General features: G+C 40.2%; 2 protein-coding genes and 1 long non-coding RNA gene across 23 annotated transcripts in view; 2 read left to right on the top strand and 1 right to left on the bottom strand.

Moving 5' to 3' along the window:
* ACSL6 (acyl-CoA synthetase long chain family member 6) overlaps positions 1-9127 on the top strand; it is a 78680-nt gene extending 69553 nt beyond the window's left edge. For all 16 annotated transcript variants that reach the window (XM_083728425.1, XM_083728426.1, XM_083728420.1 and 13 more), the window contains 5 exons: positions 1658-1774; positions 2764-2907; positions 3622-3723; positions 6048-6119; positions 8287-9127. In XM_083728425.1, the coding sequence (XP_083584551.1) occupies positions 1658-1774; positions 2764-2907; positions 3622-3723; positions 6048-6119; positions 8287-8427 (576 nt within the window). In that variant the 3' untranslated portion in view covers positions 8428-9127. The remainder of the gene's footprint in view (positions 1-1657; positions 1775-2763; positions 2908-3621; positions 3724-6047; positions 6120-8286) is intronic.
* Positions 1-19805, top strand: part of MEIKIN (meiotic kinetochore factor) — a 130598-nt gene that overhangs the window by 89452 nt on the left and 21341 nt on the right. The gene's annotated exons all lie outside the window — the stretch shown is intronic.
* LOC310839737 lies at positions 4-19037 on the bottom strand. Of its 6 annotated transcripts, XR_014561613.1 has the most exons (4): positions 8526-8625; positions 6417-6509; positions 1625-1693; positions 4-278 (listed from the first exon to the last, which is right to left on the bottom strand). It is a non-coding gene; the product is annotated as an uncharacterized lncRNA (long non-coding RNA). The 6 variants fall into 6 exon arrangements; XR_014561610.1 differs by lacking the exon at positions 6417-6509 and having other exon boundaries at positions 4-262; positions 8526-8656; XR_014561611.1 differs by lacking the exon at positions 6417-6509 and having other exon boundaries at positions 8526-8656.

Here is a 19805-nt window from a genome sequence, read left to right on the forward strand (position 1 = left end):
CTTCCTGAACTCTTTGCTGTCTCACTTGTAGTTTAAAAAAGCCAATGAACCATTTTCCAGAGACAAGATCTGTCACTCCTTTACAGGGGATAGGAGGGTGCAAAGATATATATATTTCTCGAGGACATGACCAACAAGCTCAGGTGCAGGAAGAGGTTGCTCTGGTGCTCAGAAAGGCAAGCGAGCAAGTCGGGCATTGGCTCTCATTCTTTCATTTCAGTACTGATGATCCAAACTTCATGCAGGGTAATAGCAAGAATTCCTGGAATTGACAGGAGCTGGGAAGGGACAAGGTTCATGACATAACTCCTTAGAAGCCTAGTTTAGGATGAACAGCTAAAGGAAAATAGGCACAATGAAATATACACAGCATCCTTGGAGTAAGATAGTGGCAGTGGAGTTAGACATTCATCTTGTCCTGCTGGCCAGGATTAGTATTGTGGTGAGGCTGCTTTCTGATTACTGTGGACTATTATTGTGGATTTGCCTTGAAGGAATGCAGGAGCACAGTTTGGTTTTGAACAAAAAACGGTTCATCATTAAAAGATGGTTTCTTGGTTCTCTGTGGAATAATTTTTTTTGGAGGGGGACAAAGAAGAGTGGCACCTGAAAGTCCAGCAAATAAGTTATAGCGCAAACTTTCATAGTCTTAGGGCATAAGTTATTGTGGACTATGAAAGCTTATGCCATGAGGCATTTCTTAAGTCTTCTACAAGACTCTTTCTGCTGCAACAGTCTGATATGGCAACACACATTTCACACCCAGCTGAGGATGGTGTAAGCAAAATATGTGCATTTGAGAAAGAAACAGAAGAGCAACTGGAGTTTTAGAGACAGAGAAAGCTTGGAGCTGTAAGCTAACAGCAGCTGAGGAGGAAGAAAGGTGTCTTTCTCTGGCAATCTGGTGTGGGAACAATGGACTGGCTTTGTTGAATGTTAAGCTGTCTACCTCCACCTATGCTTGACTTGTATATATTTATTTAATACATAATTTTATTTTGCAAACTGCAGTACAGTAAACAACAACAACAAAGCAAAAAGTTGCAGATTTCTCATGCATTATTGTTACAGGATATAATTTGGGGGATAAGAATTAAATAATAATAATTAAAACAACTATCTGATATAGCCTCTCCAAAATACAGCACAGGTAGCTGGATGAATTTGTAAATAAACCCAAATATTACAAAACATCCTAAGTTGCAAACGATGCTTCTATCCTGCCTGTTGTGCATCTAACAGTATGTTGTGTTGGCTCAGGCTGGTCTTTACTCAGATAGAACAGAAAACCTTCACTCAGGAAGCATTACACATGTTCCAGTCTACTCATTGTTGGCACAGAGTCCTCATAGGCAAACAGCTGTGCTTCTAGAACTCACAGGTCCAGCTTCCTGAAAGTCTCCCACCTTGTGTCAGTGGTGCCAACTGTATATTTGTGTGATTGGCCCTCCCCTCCCCAGAAAAGGGTTATGCCAGTATTCAGTGGCATGTGATTATAAAATAAGAGTTCCTTGTGTGGCTCAGTCTAACCCATAGGCTGAGGTTCTTGAAGACTTTTTGCCTATATAGTCATCATTTGTGTGAAGTTATAACAATTGGCCTAAGTCTCTCTTTTTAAGTCTACCTTGCAGTGTACCAGCAGATCTATCTCTTGCAGATTTGTGTGAAAGGTCCAAACGTTTTCAAGGGCTACCTGAAAGATAGAGAGAAAACCACGGAAGCTTTAGACAAGGATGGATGGCTTCATACTGGGGATGTCGGGAAGTGGTTGCACGTATGTACTGAAATGCTAACTTTGCACACTAAGATTGCAGGTTTACAAGCCCCTCTGACCAAAGGAATAAGTGAATTAGACATTGATGTGTACATCAGATCATGAGTATAGTGGTGGATAAAAATTACTACTGTGTGATGTGAGTATATGCCAGGCCCACATCAGGGTTCAGCTCCAACATGGTTCCCTTCAGATTCCAACCCTCCCCTGGCCTTATTTTATGGGTTTATGGGCTACCTCAGCAATTGTCACAACTTACTGGTGGATAAGGAATTGGGTTGGGAAATCTATGTGGGTGGGATGGAGGCTCCTCCCCTGCTCCATGGTCACAGGGTATCCCCTTAATGGGAGCCTGGGGGAAGTACTTCTTGTTCTGATAACTAGCTTGGGAGCTAATGGGCTACAGCACCCCAAATGGTGATTTTGGGGTTTGCCTGGATATGATACATACTGTGATATGTTTCTGTCCCTGTGGGGTGACCCATAACCTTGATCAACCCTGCCAGTCATCCACCAGCAGTTGGGCTGCTTGAGTTCAGGATACCCACCCAATGCCTACCCCAAAACCTGCTGACGCCTATAGTTGTAGCCTGTTTAAATCCCAACATTGCTGTTCTTTGTGTTGTTGTGATTATACCTAACAGCCTCCCCACCCGTGGCTCTACTATACCTGGGCCTGCCACTTTCTGTTAGGTTTCATAGATATTTGACCTTAGCTTCTTTGGCCAGTCTGAGAAATTTGAAATCAGTTTGAATTCTGCTGCTCAGAAGGGACCCAGTAGACTGGAGCTGAGTTACAGGCAAGGCGATCTCACTTTTCCCTAGCTCTATGTGATTACTTGCTGCTGCATAAGCGAGTCCCCACTTGCAGACTTCCCTTCGGCATCTGATTGGCCCCTATGGGAGATAGGATGCTGGACTGAATTGGCCTTAGGCCTGATCCAGCAGACAGACTCTTCTTACATTCTTATGTTATTTTTTACTCACAGAATGGTACACTTAAAATAATTGATCGAAAAAAGCATATATTTAAACTGGCTCAGGGAGAATACATTGCACCAGAGAAAATCGAGAATATCTACATTCGCAGCGAGCCTGTTGCCCAGATATATGTGCATGGAGATAGTTTACAGGTAACGCTATCCATTTTCTAAACATTCCTTGAAATTTGGTCATGCCTTTTATACCATTTTGTATTGTTTCCTGGGTTGGGGGGGGGTTGCATTTAGGAACAGGCAAGGTGTCGTGTTTATTCCGTTTAATAATGTTCCAAATGGATACAAGATGTTGGTGTCTGTTACCTGCTGAGCAGGTAAGTTCAGCAGCTAGATACATACAGTAGTTTAATGAGAGGAGCACAGCATTTGCTCACTGATGTCCCAGGCACGAGGCATTCTAGGACATGTAGCAAACTTTCTGGCGTAGTGGTCATTGATTGACCTGCATACTCTATAAAGTCTGTATAGATCAATAGGGAAACAACTGCATAAGCAGAGTCAAGCAACACACCCCACATACAGATTTTGTAACATTGGGGGCCAGCCTCCTGATGGAACTAGAAGAGCTGAAGGACTATGGAGAAGTGGGAGTAACCTTACTGCAGAACTTACTGCAGAACACACACACACACACACACACACACACACACACACACACACACTGCTCTGACTCTTGTGATAAGCAGAAGCTGCTGTATCATTGTTTGAGGAATGGGGGCAAAGGGCAAAGAACTTGACAAGCACTCTTATTTAGAAAGCACAGATAAGAGAGCACAGCAAAATTCAAGGGATCAAGAAGGGTTTGCTGTGTCACAAATACAGTCCCCAATTTTATCTGTATCGTTGCAGGCCTTCCTGGTGGGGATTGTTGTACCTGATGCTGAAATCATGCCAGCCTGGGCCAAGAAAAGAGGCTTTGATGGAACTTTTGCAGAGCTCTGTAAAAATGCGGTAAATTGCTTATGCACATGCTCCTGTGCAATTCAGTGCCAATTTGGGCTGTGTGTGAACAGACAAACATAGATTATAATTCTTATTGGTAGATCAGAATTCGCCAGTGCACTGAAAGAGCCTTATGGCGAATGATGCAATATGATAAGCTGAAAGGCCAACTTCAATGTTACATTAAAAGCAGCCTTCCATATCCTGTTGCCCCCAAGATGTTTTGGATTCCCAACTCCCAGCAGCTCTAGCCAGCATGGCCAATGGTCAGGGATGATGGGAACTGTAATCCAGAATATCAGGATAGCACCAAGATGGGAATGGCTGAATTAAAACAGTTCAGCTAATGTGTTTGGATCTGACTGTGACCTTTTCTTTAGGAAAAAAGCAGCTATAGGGGGCTCTGAACTGGATCAGATCCACAGCACAGAAGGAGGGAGCTTAACTATGCCCTGTTTTCCTGCTAATAATAATGCCCCCAAAGGACATATTTACTGCTTTGGATAGTTTTCAGGGAAAAAGGGAAAAGGTGTTTTAATCCTGGTCAGGATCCCCCACAGCTTCTTATCATAAAGAAAGGCACAGCCAAGTAGTTAAAACTGCTTTTGACATAATGTGTAATTCTGGCTCTAAGTAGCTAGGTGATTACTGTGTTAAGAAACAGGGACATCTGTTAGAAAGATTCCATTAGATTAGCAAAGCTCTGTCCTATAACAGGAGCTAGTATAACATCTTGGGTTTTTTCCACTTTCTTTATCAGTACTGTTCCATTGCTACAAGATGACATCTATTTTTTTGCACAGTGAGATATGCTTTTGTTTCATTTTGTTTTTTGGAGGCTTGGAATGTCTGAGCCAGCGCCAAATCATGTGATTTCTCTGCTGTTGCCTAGACTAGATAAAGATTGCAGTAATGTTCCAGAAAGAAGACAGCAAAGCTACTAAAGAGCAGGTTTTATTTCTTCTATGGGTGTTCCAGCACATTTACCTTTGGTGGAAGCCATAAGCAAAGGACCATAGTTCAGTGGTGGACATATGTACTACCTGAAAAAAGGGGTCAAGATTCTCAACACTCCCTGGATGTTCCAGGGATTGAAAGAGCCCATGTCTGAAACCCTGCAGAACTGCTATGAGTCAGTGTAGGGTATCCTGAACTAGATAGACAAATAGCCCAACTCATTATAAAGCAGTTCCTACGCTCCTATGTATTTGAATAATTAATTCCCCACTCCTGTGTGACAAAGCCAGGAGGGCTACTACCACTTGAGTAAGGGGGTGGAAATATGTAGAGCAGCTAGGAGTCAGCAGTAGCAAAAGTAAATCCTGGCAACATTCTTGGGATGTTCAAGAAATAAGGCTGTAATCCTATCCCTGCTTACCTGGGAGTAAGTTCCATTGAACTCAGTAGAACTTACTTCTGAGTAGATGCCTATGCTATAATCCAGGGACTTGGTTATTAGAACACTAAGAAAGTAGATTGTAAGCACTTTCTCTTTAGATTGCCAGCTGATCAAGGCTGGGAACTGGTCTTTGTGCAAAATGCAATTCATATTGACAGCATTAGATAAATAACATTGAAAATGGCATCAGTGTAAGGTATAGGGAATGTTTTCCGTGGAATGGAATGGAATCTACTATTTTGGAACTGGCGTTATAATATACAGTTTCAGTCACTGAACTCCTTTGTACTTTAATTTTAAATGCAAAGAGGAAAGTGAGAGCTCTGAGCTCTAAGAACAAGTTCCAAGACAACATGCCAGAATAAGAATTTAAGTCTTTCCCCTGCAAACATATGTTCATGCTTGGGAAATTTAAATCAAAGAGGTATTTCAGACACTTCTGCATGAAGACTACAGGACCAGAATTCCTTAAGGATGGGCAATGTTTTTCAAGCTGAGAGCTACATAACCTTCTGATCAATCTTGCAAGGGCCAAAATGGGTGGAGTAACAAATGTAATTTTTACCTTTTGTACAATAGGCTATTTTGTACTAACACTCAAGCAGGCTGCCTCTATCCTCCCCATAACAGAGTTCAAAGACACGTTCCAGATGGGCATATTTGGAGTGCAAAGCTTGGCATGTGAAGGGTATGACCTGAGGAGAATTCCAAGGGCAAGACAAAGAGGTCTGGGGGGCGGGGGGGGGGGACACAATTTATCCCTCTTGCCTGATATTTCCCATCCTTGTCCTACATAGTATAATCACATTTCATCCTCTGCTTCTTTGAAAAGTTAATTGTCAATAGAGAGCCAAATAAATAATTATTTAAATATTGGAACATGTATTTGAACAGGACTTCCTGGCTGTAAATGTTCTCATATGTTCTTACTTAGGAGCTCAAAAAAGCAATAATGGAAGATATGGTGCAATTAGGGAAAGAGAGTGGACTTCATTCGTTTGAACAGGTAAATACTAAATACTGATGATAGCTTTTGATTACTAGATGCAGATGAGCTGCTTCTTTGTGATTGAATAGCAGGGATTTTAGCATGCATTATGTAAAAGCCCTAATGCCTCGCTTATGCTTTGTGGTTCAGTACTCAAATGTGTATTTTTCTATGAAATAAAACTATCCTTGTCTGTTTATGAATGCATGAAAGGTAATGTTAAAGAAGGTCTCTCTATGATAGATAACATGATAAAATATTTGAAACACCATTCCATTCAAGCCGAGAGCAGTATTGGAAAGTCAGCTTAATTACCATTCTTGTAGCTGACCTGGAAAATACAGCTGTTCTGTTTGTCCCCCATCCATGGACTAATCTCCTCCTGACGTAGGTATTTTTGCGGCAGACCTACAAACCTCCAATAAGGGAAGTTCAAAAATGGACATAATGTGCTCCTCTCTCTCTCTCTCTCTCTCTCTCTCTCTCTCTCTCTCTCTCTCACACACACACACACACACACATATCTTTTAAGAAGTGTGATCTAAAACAAGGTCATGTTGTGATTCTATTATTTTTAAAAACACAAATGTAACAGCTGTAACATTCGTATAATGACATAAATTCCTAAGTGTGCCTGCATTTGTGCACTAGATTTGGCAACAGCATAATAAATGCACTTGCAGTGTCATAGTGCATGCAGTAAACAAGAATAGAGACTATAGAAATCAATTCCACATAAAGCTTTCCTGCTTTTTCAAAAACTGGTCTATAAAAAAATGTTGAGAACTGACTGTCTCTTAAAATTGCTTTTTCTCCCATGCTGTAAACCTCCCTGTGATGAAATATACTAATCTATCAATTCATCTAATATAATCCTTGGGGGTATGGGGGGACATATGCCTGTGTTCTCTGCAGCATTTCAGCACTGTGTAGTTATATGGGCGGGGGGAACCCTCCTAAATGAATTCTTAAAATCACAAGCAGGAAACATGGGTACAAAGAAGATATTAAGGGCAAAGCCTTTTCCTCTATAGTCACTGCCAGCTGCTTGGGTAATGATTTTGGGTATTCTTAGCTCAGGGAGGCAACAAAGAATCAAAAATATGCAAGTTGCATTGTACCCAGTACCTCTTATAATGAGCTCCTGACACTTAAATGAACAAATGCACATTTAAACATCATAGTTTCCTATGAGGTCTATATTCAGGATTAACACATGATTTAACACTGCTTTCTGCAACATAGAAGATGGATGGCTAATGTGTTACTCTTTAATTGTAAAAATGCAAATAAAACATAAATGATCCTTAAGTTGTTTCCAGAATTAATGCTTAGCACCAACACATTTTTAACAGCAGCAGCAAAGATTTTGCCAACATGAAACTTTGAAGTGTGCACTGCAGTTCATTTTCAGTGCTAAAGGTAGTCAAGTGTTTTAAAAGTTAAAATTTAATTTTCCCTAGTGCCAGTTATTTCTGCAAAAGGTGGAGAGAACTCAGCATGTCCTCATTGTGTCTCAATCCTAGAATTGAGCCTTTTAAGATTGTTTTTGATGCAGAAATGTATTTTTTAAAGTCTGTTGATAAAATATACCTTGTGTCTGCCATTAAATGCCAAGTGATAACAGCAACAGCCAAATTTAGAATTTCTGTTCCAATGTCTCTGGGAGATATATACTAAAGCAACAGGGACAGAACCTCATCCATGCAGCAAGCTACCTCATTCTCAAATAAGCATGCACAGGATTGCACACTAAATTTGTTCACCTTTCAATAACAAGCCACGCAAATAAAAAGCGACAAAACTTCTAAATATCTAAATAGTCTGGGTTGTATTAAGGAGCCAGATAAACAAAAATACAGAGTGACTGCTTACTATAATTTATGCTGTAAAAGTCACATGCTTTGCCCTATGGGGGGACCTTTTGTTCAAAAAGCCAGTGTATTGGGCAAAGCTAGGGACATTATTGATGAATTGCTGCAACTAAAAGGCCGAATTTAAAAGTAGGCAGGTGTTAGCACTGAGCTATTACATCCTACATAGGAGTGGGTGTGCAGAATAATACTTGGCAGAGTGACCAATGTGATATGTCTGGAACACAGCTATCAAATCAGCCGTATCCTTTTATTCAACGTTACAGTATATTTTTATAAACATGTTGACTTGTTTCCCCCCCCCCTCATAGGTTAAAGCTGTTTACATCTACCCCGAAATGTTCTCTGTACAAAATGGTTTGTTGACACCTACGTTAAAAGCTAGGAGACCGGAGCTGAGAGAATTTTTCAAGAAACAGATAGAAGAGCTTTATTCAAGCATCTCCATCTGACACCAGGGGAAAGTTCTTCAGAATAATGGACTCTGTAGCAACATTAGGATAATACTGAAATGTGAAAAGGGCGCAGTTGAAACGAATAAGCATCTGACCTTCCACGCAAGCCTTCTGTTGTCGGAAGACACCATCACTGAGTAATTCTTTTACCATCTAGTTCTAGTTCCTCTTGTTGTAATGGATGCTCTTGAAGATTGCTTAAAAACATATTGGACAACCGTTAAGCTACTTTCAATCCCACTCCTTCTGAAAGCATTTTACAGACACCTTTGTTATTAATACCTGCAAAAACATAAACAAAGATCCCTTAGCAAACAGGAAAGAAAAGCAGATTGGACCTGCCCATTTTGTATGACACTCCTCTAAGCTCCTGGATGATTCAATAATGTGATAGGGTTTCCAGATGTCTCTCTGTATGGGTACCATTAAGAACTCTTTAGAAGCAAGCAGTTCCCAGGTTGCACATCATGCACACACCTTCCTTAGCATGGTACGGCACCTTCCTTCGTGTGGTGTAGCTTCACCCTTGGCTGCTACTGCGTGCATATGTGGCCAAGAACTCCTGACTGCAACTGAGCTCTTAAAAGTACCAGGGTCCCACTCAGCGAGATATCTGACAAAGACTAGTGGTCTACCTCAATGTTCTTGGATGCTCAAAGCCAGAAATAAATCTGTTACCCTGATGTAGAACTTAAAACTGGAATTGTTTAATTGTTCTTTAAGTGGTAGCACTTGTGCTTTCCCTGCAAGACATAAATTGAATTCACCTTGTGCGAGCCATTCACGAAAAGAACAAAAGGGAGGAAGAGTTTGGATTTCATATTTATGGAAGTAGGAAGAGCTTTGGATTTCATGCCTACTTAATACAGTGTAGTGGCACATGCTGGGTGAATGCTAACCTGTAATTGCCAGAAATGTCAGAAATGTTACAGGCCCTGGAATTTTTTGTATTTCTTGTGTCTTGGATGTTTCTGAAATTAGCAAGGGATCTCTGTGGGCTGCTCCTTTTAAAGAACTGACTGCCTTGTGTTGTGGCAGCTACCTGACAGCAACTTGCAAAACAGAAGGGTAGTTGGTATAAACATGCTGCATAATTTTGCAGCTTCCACTCCCCACCACCCCAGTGGATTCCAAATAGAATAGGATTTTGAGTCAGAGCTTTCCCTTTGCAGCACTTTATAGCGGTGCACTTCAGGAGAACTGAGATGGCTTTAAATAATTTAAAGAGGATGCAGAGTCTTAACAAACAGCTGTTTGGCCACATCATCTGACTTTAAAACAGCTTCTTCCAGCTTCTTCTTCCACCAGGCTAACTTCTACTCCAAGTCCCCACCTCTTATTCTCATGCATTCCGATAGCAAGCACTTCTAAGCAAATAGCAGTAAAGGCTTCACTCCCTTGACAACGGCCTAGAGAGGGATTCACTACACTGAATAATAAAAATAAATGTAGAAAAAGAGCCTGTTCCCATATTTTTTTAGGCCAACACCTTAGAAATTTGCCTAAACAAATAAATGTTTCGGTGGAGAAACTAACGCTTGCTCTGGAGAACCTGCACAAGCCTTCTTATGATGCCCAGGAATTGCAAGTAGATCAGGGATGAGAACAAGCCAGGTGGTGCTGGACACCCAATGCCCCATCCACCAGCACATCCAGTAGTCAGAGCTGATAGGACTTGCTGAAGTTCCCTCTCTCTTATGCAACTACTAAAGGTGCAGGGGCCATGTCCCCTTCTGCATCTGACTACCTTAAATATAGTTTTCTGCTCTGAAGTAGTCATTTGATTCAAGGGTTGGGGAACCTGCAGCTGGGCTAAAACTCCATTCACACCTGACAGCTGACCATGCTGGGTGAGGCTGATGGGACTCAGGAGTTCAACACCATCTGGAGGGCAACAGGTTCCCTACCCTGGCATAGTTAGTACTAGTACCTGCATACAGGAGGACACAAGAAGATCTCTGCTGGATCAAACCTAAACCCAGTCTACTCCACCATTCTGTTTCTACAGTGGCCTGCCAGGTGTTCATGGGAATCCTGCAACATGAGTGTAGCAGCACCATTCCTACTTGTATTCCTAACACTGGCGGTAGATCATAGCTATCAATATTAGTAGCCATTGAAAGCTTTACCCTCCATAAATTTGTCTCTCTTTTAAAGCCATCCAAGCTGGTGGCCATCAATATCTTGCGGTAGTGAATTCCACAATTTAACTATACACAAAAATAGTATTTCCTGAAACTTCCAACATTCAACTTCATCAAAGTTCTATATATACTTTCTGCACATCATGCATAATTTCATACACCTCTGTTATGGATGCATGTTTGCCTTTCCCCCAAACTAGAAAGCCCTAAATATTGGGATCTTTCCTTATAAGGGATTGTATTGTTTTGGTTGGTCCTTCCTGCACAACTATTCCTCAGTGGTGGCTGTGGCACGGTTAGGTGAATGTCTGAGTTCAAATGCCATAGCTATATGAACACAGCCATAGAACCAAATCCAGTGCTAACAGATTACACGGCTTTCTTGAAACTGTCTCCCCAGACGTAGTTCAGATTTTCTAAAGTTCTCAACACACAGCACCTAGCATGGAGAAAGAAGCTTGTGACCATATTAATACAGGAGCTGCTTCTGATGTAGATTAGCATGAGTGGAAAAGCTGAAAGGTGGTGAATAGGATGGCAAGGTTCAAAAGAAGGCTTTCTGTATAGAAGAGGGAATTTTAGCATCTGCAGTCTGCATGACACCTGCTGAATTTCCACATATATATCACTATTCAAGGAGCGGTAACTTGTCTTTTTTGCACCTGGAGCTCCCTAATGTTACTTTTTCCATGAGGAAACCTGGAAGGTTTTAGGACATCTGAACTATCCATGAGACATCAAGAAGTCTTGGGCTTGTTTGAGTTGAAGTAGACCTACTATCTCCATATCATCTTACCAATAACTATGGTGTTAAATGATTTATCCACATGGAGCTGCTAAATGAGTCAAGTTGAAGGGTGACCAAAGTGAACTTAAGATTGCAAGATTTTTTTTTAGAAATTAGAGAGGCGGTGAATTAATGAGCAAGTGTTTATGCTGAGCCTGGTTAATTAATGTCTGTTCTGAACAAACTGTTAAGATTTCAAAAGTGACTGCACTTTTGAAGTAGTACTTCCAGTACAAAAAGTACTTCTTTTGTAGTTTTCAAATGCCTGTTCTGATTTCTTGATAGCCCAGCTACAAAGGTTTCACTTTATGCTTAAACTTACCTGATTATCCAGGTTCTATCAGTGCAAAAGCAGAATTAAAGCCAGTAATTTAGGCTTCACTGTCTGGGCATAAGTCTCACTGAACTCAATGGGACTAACGTCTAGTAGCTATGTATAGACTACACTGTTAGATCCACACTTGAATACTAGGCTGCAAGTTTACAGCAGATAATGACACCACGTACTTTTCATATTCATTGGAGGAGGAAGGTACACAAGTTTGTTGTGTGTGTTCTTTTCATTTAGGTTAAGGCATTGCTTGGGAATGATTTTCTAAATGCTTACTTCCCTGAGCTGTAAACACTGGAGAAAACTGGCCCACAGATTAAAAGCAGGTCTATATGAAATTGAGGATTTGTAGTTGGCACTGGCTCTAAAATTCTCTCATGGCCCCAATTTACAATCTACAAAGGTTACTTAGATATTTATTGAACTTTTACTTGAAGCAGTACATAGGAACATATTGGGCAGGATCCAGCCAAAGCCCCTTGGGTATGATCCAGCCACATTTCATTCTCTTTGATTTCAGTTAGACAAGCATTTTCTTAAATCTTAGATATTTTCTAGTGAAACCAAGAGTTCTTAAAATGATTAACACTGGTTGGCTCTAGCATATTTTTCTTAAAGAAAAAAATTCAATTGTGCATTTCCCTTCATTGAGGAATTGCAATTCCTTAAACCATCATAAGGAAAATCCCAGTAATCACAATTGCCCACTCTAGTGGCTAAGTTGTGAATGTTGTTCAATATACACAAACCCACACAAGTTTGCTGCAGAAAAAGGAGCCAAGCTACGGCTTGGCCCTGTATGCTTGCTAAACATTGCAAGATGTATTACACCGCAGTTAGGCAAATAGGACAAACACTATGGCCTAGGGACAGATTGCTATATGCCTGTCGTTTGCAATGGATATCTGTCTCTGGATTCAAAGACTACTAGGGAGTATGCATCCTTGAACTTTAGGTGCCCTTTATATGATATGACGGTAGCATGAGAGCCACTTACTCCTGGCTTTATGCCACATTCATGCTGCAACAGTTAAGAGCCTGGCAGCACTTGAGTTAAGCATCATACAGGTCCTTCCCACCCAATCATCACCCTTTTACCTCACCTATGAAACAAGTACATTAGAAGAACCCATTGCTGCTGTGCTGGTTGCCCACATGGCCATGTGCTTTTAAAAGTTATAAAGGCAAAATATAATGCCATAATTGTAATGAATGAATGTGGTTCCTACATTGTACCCAGAATACAAGAAGGACACCTTACCAAGTAAACATGCATACCCTGAGCTCTCAGTACTTAGAGGAAAAACATATAAAAGCATAAATCAGAAAACGAACTAGGTTTAAATAAATTGTAAGTTTTCCTATATCAGCAAATGTGCATATGCCAGTTTAGAATATGCACTATTACACCAGTACTATTACACTGTTACCGCACCAAAGGCTATTGGCTTGTGGTGTGGGAATATTATTTCCTATCAGAGTTTTTTGTACTAGCACTAGTACCTGATCCTAAAAAGATATATGGGAGGTAGACAAAGTGCTGCCCTACAGGTATTGATGGATTATGAGCTCCATCATCTCTGATCACTGGTTGTGCTTGCTGGTACTCAAGTGGAGGTGCATCAATGTCTGGAGGGCAACAGATTGGCACAATGACACCTGCATGATGTTACGCCAGCAGGAAAGATCAACACCCCAGCCAGTTAAAATCAGAGTTCATGGCCACCATGACATGCTAGTCAAAACAGAGTCAACAACCTTTGGCCAGCCAATCCAGGATTTTGTATATACTCTGAATCGGATTGCAAACTACAGTGAAATTAATAGGTCAATTTATCATCAAAAGCACTAGAATTAAACCAAGACAAGTTCAGAATACATAATAATGGGATTTATCTATTCGTTACACACCCATTCTATGAGCCCATTCTGCTGCTGACACTCTTGGGTGATACTGATGATATAGATCTTGCTTCAGTCAAACACCAAGACGGCCTTGGCTGCTGATTTATGCTGAGAAAAGGGACAGGGGATTGTGACCCAGGATCTCTTGGTGGATTTTGCAACCATCTGGAATCCAGTATCCAACTGACAGGCTCTCTCCATTGGAGGTTGGATGCACTGTACTATACTTCAGTGATTCCACTCCTACTTTGATGATCAGTTCCAGAAGGTGGCATTTGCATTATGGGGCCCTGTGGTATTTACACAATGGGGTCCCCATGTTTCCATCTTGCCTTCTATTTTCCTAAATACATACATGAACATAGCAACACCATTCAGGGATTTAAGAGTGAGGTGCTGCCAGCAAACTGATGTCATTGAGCTCCACTTCCAGACGAAGCAATGGAGATGCTGAATTGGTATGGATCATTCACTGGCTCCAGACAAGAAAGAGGTGAATGGTTTGTCTGAGCAGAGAAGTGCTGTTGAACCACTTCTGGGTGGAGTTTCATTCCCTCTAAGGAATCACGTTCATAGTTTGGAAGCAATCATCCAACACTATCTCTGGAAGCCCAAGTCTCACCTGTGGCATACAGTGTTCCCAGCTAAGGATGATGTGCTAGTTGCAACTCCTCAACAGAGGTAGCACGGCCACATTTATGCCCTAGTAACCTCCAGTTTATACTACTACAGTGCATTACAAAGGCTTCTGAAGATTTCTCAAAAATTTCAGCTAGTTCAAAATTCAGTTGCTTCAGTACTTACTGGGATTGGCCTTATGGAACATATCACTTCTCTTAACTGCCTCTGCTTTGGACACAATTCAAACTGCTGATGGCCACCTTTAAACCCTTAGATGGCCAATGATCCTGGGTCCATAAAGGGTCACCTTTTCCCACAAAAGTCTTCCCAAATTGTATTACCACTAGAGATCATTTTAAGAGATCCTCCCTGTGTCACTTAAGTTAGGAAAGCAGAGAGAGGGCTTTCTTTCTTGTGGCACTACATATGTCGAATGTCCTCCCCAGACTGATGTATTCTGCTACCTGTTGAATACCGTTTTTATTATTTTAATACATGTCCAGTGTAGATTGCTTTAAGTGACATATTATTGGTTCTACTGGTTATTAATATGCACTATTATACTTCTGTTGATTTGATTTTCTGATTTTTTAAAACTGAGTTTTATTGTATTAGGTATTTTCTTCCGGCTCTTTTTACCTGAAGGCTAGTATATAAATATTTTTAATTAAAATAAAGAAATTTGAGGGCAAGGAAACAAAAATGGTGGTCCTCTCCAGTTATCACTCTGCAGGGCAAGACCATCCAAAGATCAGGTGTTTAGGTGGACAAAGGAAGACTTCCTCAAGCTAGTGCCCTACAGTTGTTTTGGATTACAGTTTCCATCAACCCCAGCCAGCATAGTCAGTGGTCAGGGATGAGGGGAGCTCTAGTCTAAAATGTCTGGAGGGCACCAGGTTAGGGAAGCCTGATCTAGCTCAGCTCAGGTTCTGGTAGAAGGGATGGGAATACTGGTCATGCCCCATGACCCTGAGCAGATAAGATGAAGCAAGCTGGTTCTATATTCCTAGAACTTAACTAAAGAATGCACAGTATTTAAAGATGAGTTGTGTTCTTAGTTATTAGAGGGAATCTCTGTGTTAGCTGGTTCATACATGCATGTTCATCACTTGATGACTTGTGGTTATTGTGTGAACTGTGTCCACCAGAAAAGCATGGCATTTGATACGAGGTGAAGTAAGACAATATGGAGGTTTTGTTCCTGGTCAGTGACATCTATTTTCCACACACGTCATCTCTTCATTTTGGAACCTCATCAAAGTGATAAACTTGCATGTGTAAATCTGCGATGGGCTGAACCAGGGCCTAAGTAAGTTATACAAGAAAATTTGGTCATTACTGCAGGTTTAAAATAATATTACATAGTTTTGTATTATGAATACCTGTTGTTAAAGTCTTCCCCATAAACTATCAAAGAGGCAAAAAGATATACAAGTGAAATAAAAAGCACTATTAGGACCTATTTATTTGACAAATCACCCTGCAGTCAAATGAGGATTTTCAGTGTATCCTGCATGAAAAGAAGCTGCAATTCCTTTACAAACATTTTTGCAGCACATGACTGGTAATGACAGTAAAATCTTGTATCTTGTCAATATCTTGGATTTGATTATTATCGCATATATCAAAAAAGCAGCTTCTATCTTTTAACAGGTTTCTTTTTTTTAATGAAACAGATTAACTTGAACATTATAAACTATTTTCCATCTGTGAAAAGCACAAACTGGTGATCTATATGTAAATAAACTATGACATGAATGTAAACTTTAAAAGTAATAATACTATTTTTGCATGAAATCTGACAAAGAGATGTACTAGTTCTCACAGAAAACTATGGAAATATTTCATCTAGGGATTATTAGTACAATAGACAGAACATTGTTTTCTTTTAAAGTAAACAAGCTTTTGCTAAAACAGAATTTTTCTTGCTTTGTAGAATTTACCAAAATGAAAGCTGGAAGCTGGGATGCTTTAGAACTAATGCTACCCAAGCACTAGTGAGATTCAATCTGCAATCTTATATACGTTTGCCTGGGAGTAAGCCCTGCTGAAAATAAGTGGAGCAGTTTTATGTAGAATTACAAATTTGGCCTGATAATGGCCCAAATGAGGTCTGCACGCAATGAATCAGGGTTAGATATGTTAGGAAAAATATCCCCTCCCGCCACTGAACTAGAATGCCTACTCTTTCTGCTGCTACTGGGGAGTTTTTCCTGACTACTGTTTTCCCCATAAGAGTTTCTATGCCACAGAAGTATTTATGTGAAATCTGTCTCTTTGTCCTTAAGAGTACACTGATTGACAGGGACAAAGGAATAAATGAATTTAAGTTTTTGCCCATCAAAGCCTCCCCACACCCTTAATACCACTACGGCAGGAGGTGTTGTAAGTTATATGATTGAGCTCTATTTTCAAACCAAAATGAGGCCAAATTGCCAACTGCCTTGTTCATTTCATCTCCTTTGGCTTGAATGTGTAGCAGAATGGGCTGGTGTTTTAACTCCAAAAATGCCAGAGGAAAGAGGCATTATAGAGGCATATGTAGTAGGCATGGTGGTAGGGTGGCCAGGTAATGGTGACTGGTGGGGTTACACACTACTACAACACTCATTCCACTCTAGGCAAGGCACTACATCCATGAACTTTGATCTTAAAAGGACTGCACTAACTGCAATGAAAGCTCCCAAAATAGCTACAACCACTTCTTTAAAAAGCAAAAGAAAAGCGGGACAGCAGTTAGAAAAAGATGGAAGTAAATGGCTGGGGAGATTTACCTGAAATCTTGCAAATACTGTAAAGTGAGTAAGCAAATGGCTTTTACTATAGAGAAAATGACTAGTGTGGAAGCATGTACTTATTATTATCACTGCAGGTTAATGAGAACCACCAACTCCATACTACCAAAGTACTAGTATTGATAGCTTGATGAACTGAAATGGAGAGGCAGCATTGCTGAGTGGGGCGCTGAGCATATTCATTCTGCTTTCCTATTTATAGCAGCATCCCTAAGTTCTGCAGAAGTAGTCAATGCTTTTTTTTATTTAAAAAAATGAAGTTCTGATACTTGCATTGATAAAAAGTGCTGTGGGTGGCAGCACAAAATGGCTGCCATGGACAACCAAAAAAGAGGTGATGGTACTCTGTACCAGAGAGTACAGAGAGAGAGTACAAAATTATTGCAAGTAGTGAAACTAAGTAGACCAATAGCAGCTCCTGCCAAAATCCTATCTTAAGTTCCAAAAGTTATCCTGGTGTGGGGGAAGCAGATAATCACTGAAGGTTGATCCCATATGCAATAACACTAAATTAGCCAGAAAGCGCTGTACTAAATGCAAATTCACTAAGATGGCAGTCTCTGTAAGCAAAAGGTGGCTGCATGTTTAGGCATCAGCAGTCACTAGGAAAGTCAAGACTAAGTACCTGAACTCAAGTCTGCAATTCTTCTGCTTTGTGTGTGTGAGCGAGCGCGTGTATGTGTTTTAAGGCCAACAGCTTCAATAACTTGCAAAAAGCCAATTTGGACCTCTGTAGTAAGATGTACATATTTATTTCAATGGGATTTGCTTACAAGTAGGTTTTGGGCTTCTTAAAAAGTAGAGGCAGGGGGAGGTTAATTAGCATTACCTGTGCACTTACCTGGAAGTATTCCATAGGATTGCACAGTTAAGACTGTGAACCTGATAGATGATGAAGTTAAGCAATAAATAGTCTGTTTTCAGGGTGTCCAGTTGTAAGGGATAACACAATTCTTGTAACTTTAGCACTTTTGAAAAAAAAGAAAGACAGTAATTTAAGCAAGTGCAGCTTTCCTTGATGCTGCATGATGAGTTGCATCTGCCAAAAATGTAAATCCCAGCAGCCATGGGGAATCGGTAGCTGTCCAGATGTTAGCTTATGCCATCCCTGACCATTGGTTGCGCTTGTTGGGTCTTATGGGAGTTGGGAGACCAACAAGCTATGGAGGGCCTACATTTTTCCCCATCCCTGTGTTAAAATGTGCAGGAGCTCAGCACTCTTTCACATTTGGTCACACTAAAGGACTTGCAGCAAAAGCAGTTCATGATCAGGGAAGAAAACAAAGAAACAAAAAAGACCCCAACAAACACCAGCCACAATTGTTCCCAATTAGGATTTTTCTGTGAGACAATAGCACTTCTATAAAAACCTTACCCTATCTATCATACCGCAATAGAACAACATGCCTGCATTCAAATAAGAGTAAAACATTGCAAGTCAAACAGCCATTTCCCCTAAATATACTGCTTATTCTATTTTCAACTAAAGAAAAATGAAGAGATTAAAATGCAAGGACGTATTTGTTTAAGAACAATTGTAATTAAATATTCTATCCTCCCTAGTTTTGGTATATCCGCATGTATACTTAAAATACAAAGAAGCAAATGTGGGATTTTTGTTTTGTAAAGAACTGAAAGACTGTCAGGTTTCTCAAATTTGTTAATATTCCTCTTGACTGACAAATAAAATATTTTATACAAAAATTGTTTTATTCTAGTATTTTGTCTGTGTGGTCAGTAACTAGTCATTCAGAAATGAGTGCCTATACCTATACTATATTATGCTTGTTTTCTTTTCTTTTTTTTAACAACCAAAGAAACACTGCATTCTGAGGTCCATTTCAGAAATCTATGCTTTCTGACTTCAATGTCTTTGCAGATAAAGAGGAACCTGTCTGCAATCGCTTGAGTTTATTCTCGTTATAAAACTGGCAGTAACAACAGAAGAAAATGTATGAGCTTGTTTAACATGAATGGATGGGAATGTATAGTATTTTTTCAGACCATGTGTTTAAAAGAATAAAGTCAATAGAATTATTCAGCTTATTTTCCCACTCTGTGTATTAATGTAGTCTTCAACTGATCCCCTTTTTATATATTTCCCCCCTCATGGTTTAACACAAATGGACAAGAGGCTCACAATTTTCAGTTGTTCAAAGTCAAAACAGCCTTGTATGCTGTAACTTTAGCAGAGCAAGAGAAACAGATGCTCAAACAGGTGTGGGGGCACTCAAGGACTCAGAGAGGAAAATTCACGCAAAATCTATCACCGCTATATATAATTCAATTTTATTAGGTATGCTTTATGCTGGTGGATCCTGTTCCATAAATTGAGAGTTAAGTTTGGAACTCTCACATTACACTGCTCTTCTAGGGCTTCCCCATCTTAGAAAACAGGTAGCGAATTGAATTAAATTAATTAAATTAAATTAATTGAATTAAATTAATTGAATGTTTGAACACTTCCTCTGTAACAACAAACAACAACATCTGTCTGTGGGATGCCCTGATTTGCACAAGAACCTTTGAGGGGGGCAGGAGATGGGGGAGAATTCTAACATGCAATAGCGCACATGGATTCTGAAGTAGTACCATTCCAAGAGCTTGGGACCTCATGACTCATAATCATAGAGACAAGGAAATACCGTACATCTAATAATACCATTGGTCTGTTTAGCTGAGAATTGTCTATAACTGGCAGTGGGTCTCCATGGTTTCAGATAAGGGTCTTTCTAAGTCCCACCTGAAGTGGCTAAGGATGGAGTCTGTGACCTTCTGTATGCACCATAAAT

The sequence above is a fragment of the Podarcis gaigeae genome (genome assembly GCF_964106915.1).
Source record: "Podarcis gaigeae genome assembly, chromosome: 2".
NCBI classification, from domain to species: domain Eukaryota; kingdom Metazoa; phylum Chordata; class Lepidosauria; order Squamata; family Lacertidae; genus Podarcis; species Podarcis gaigeae.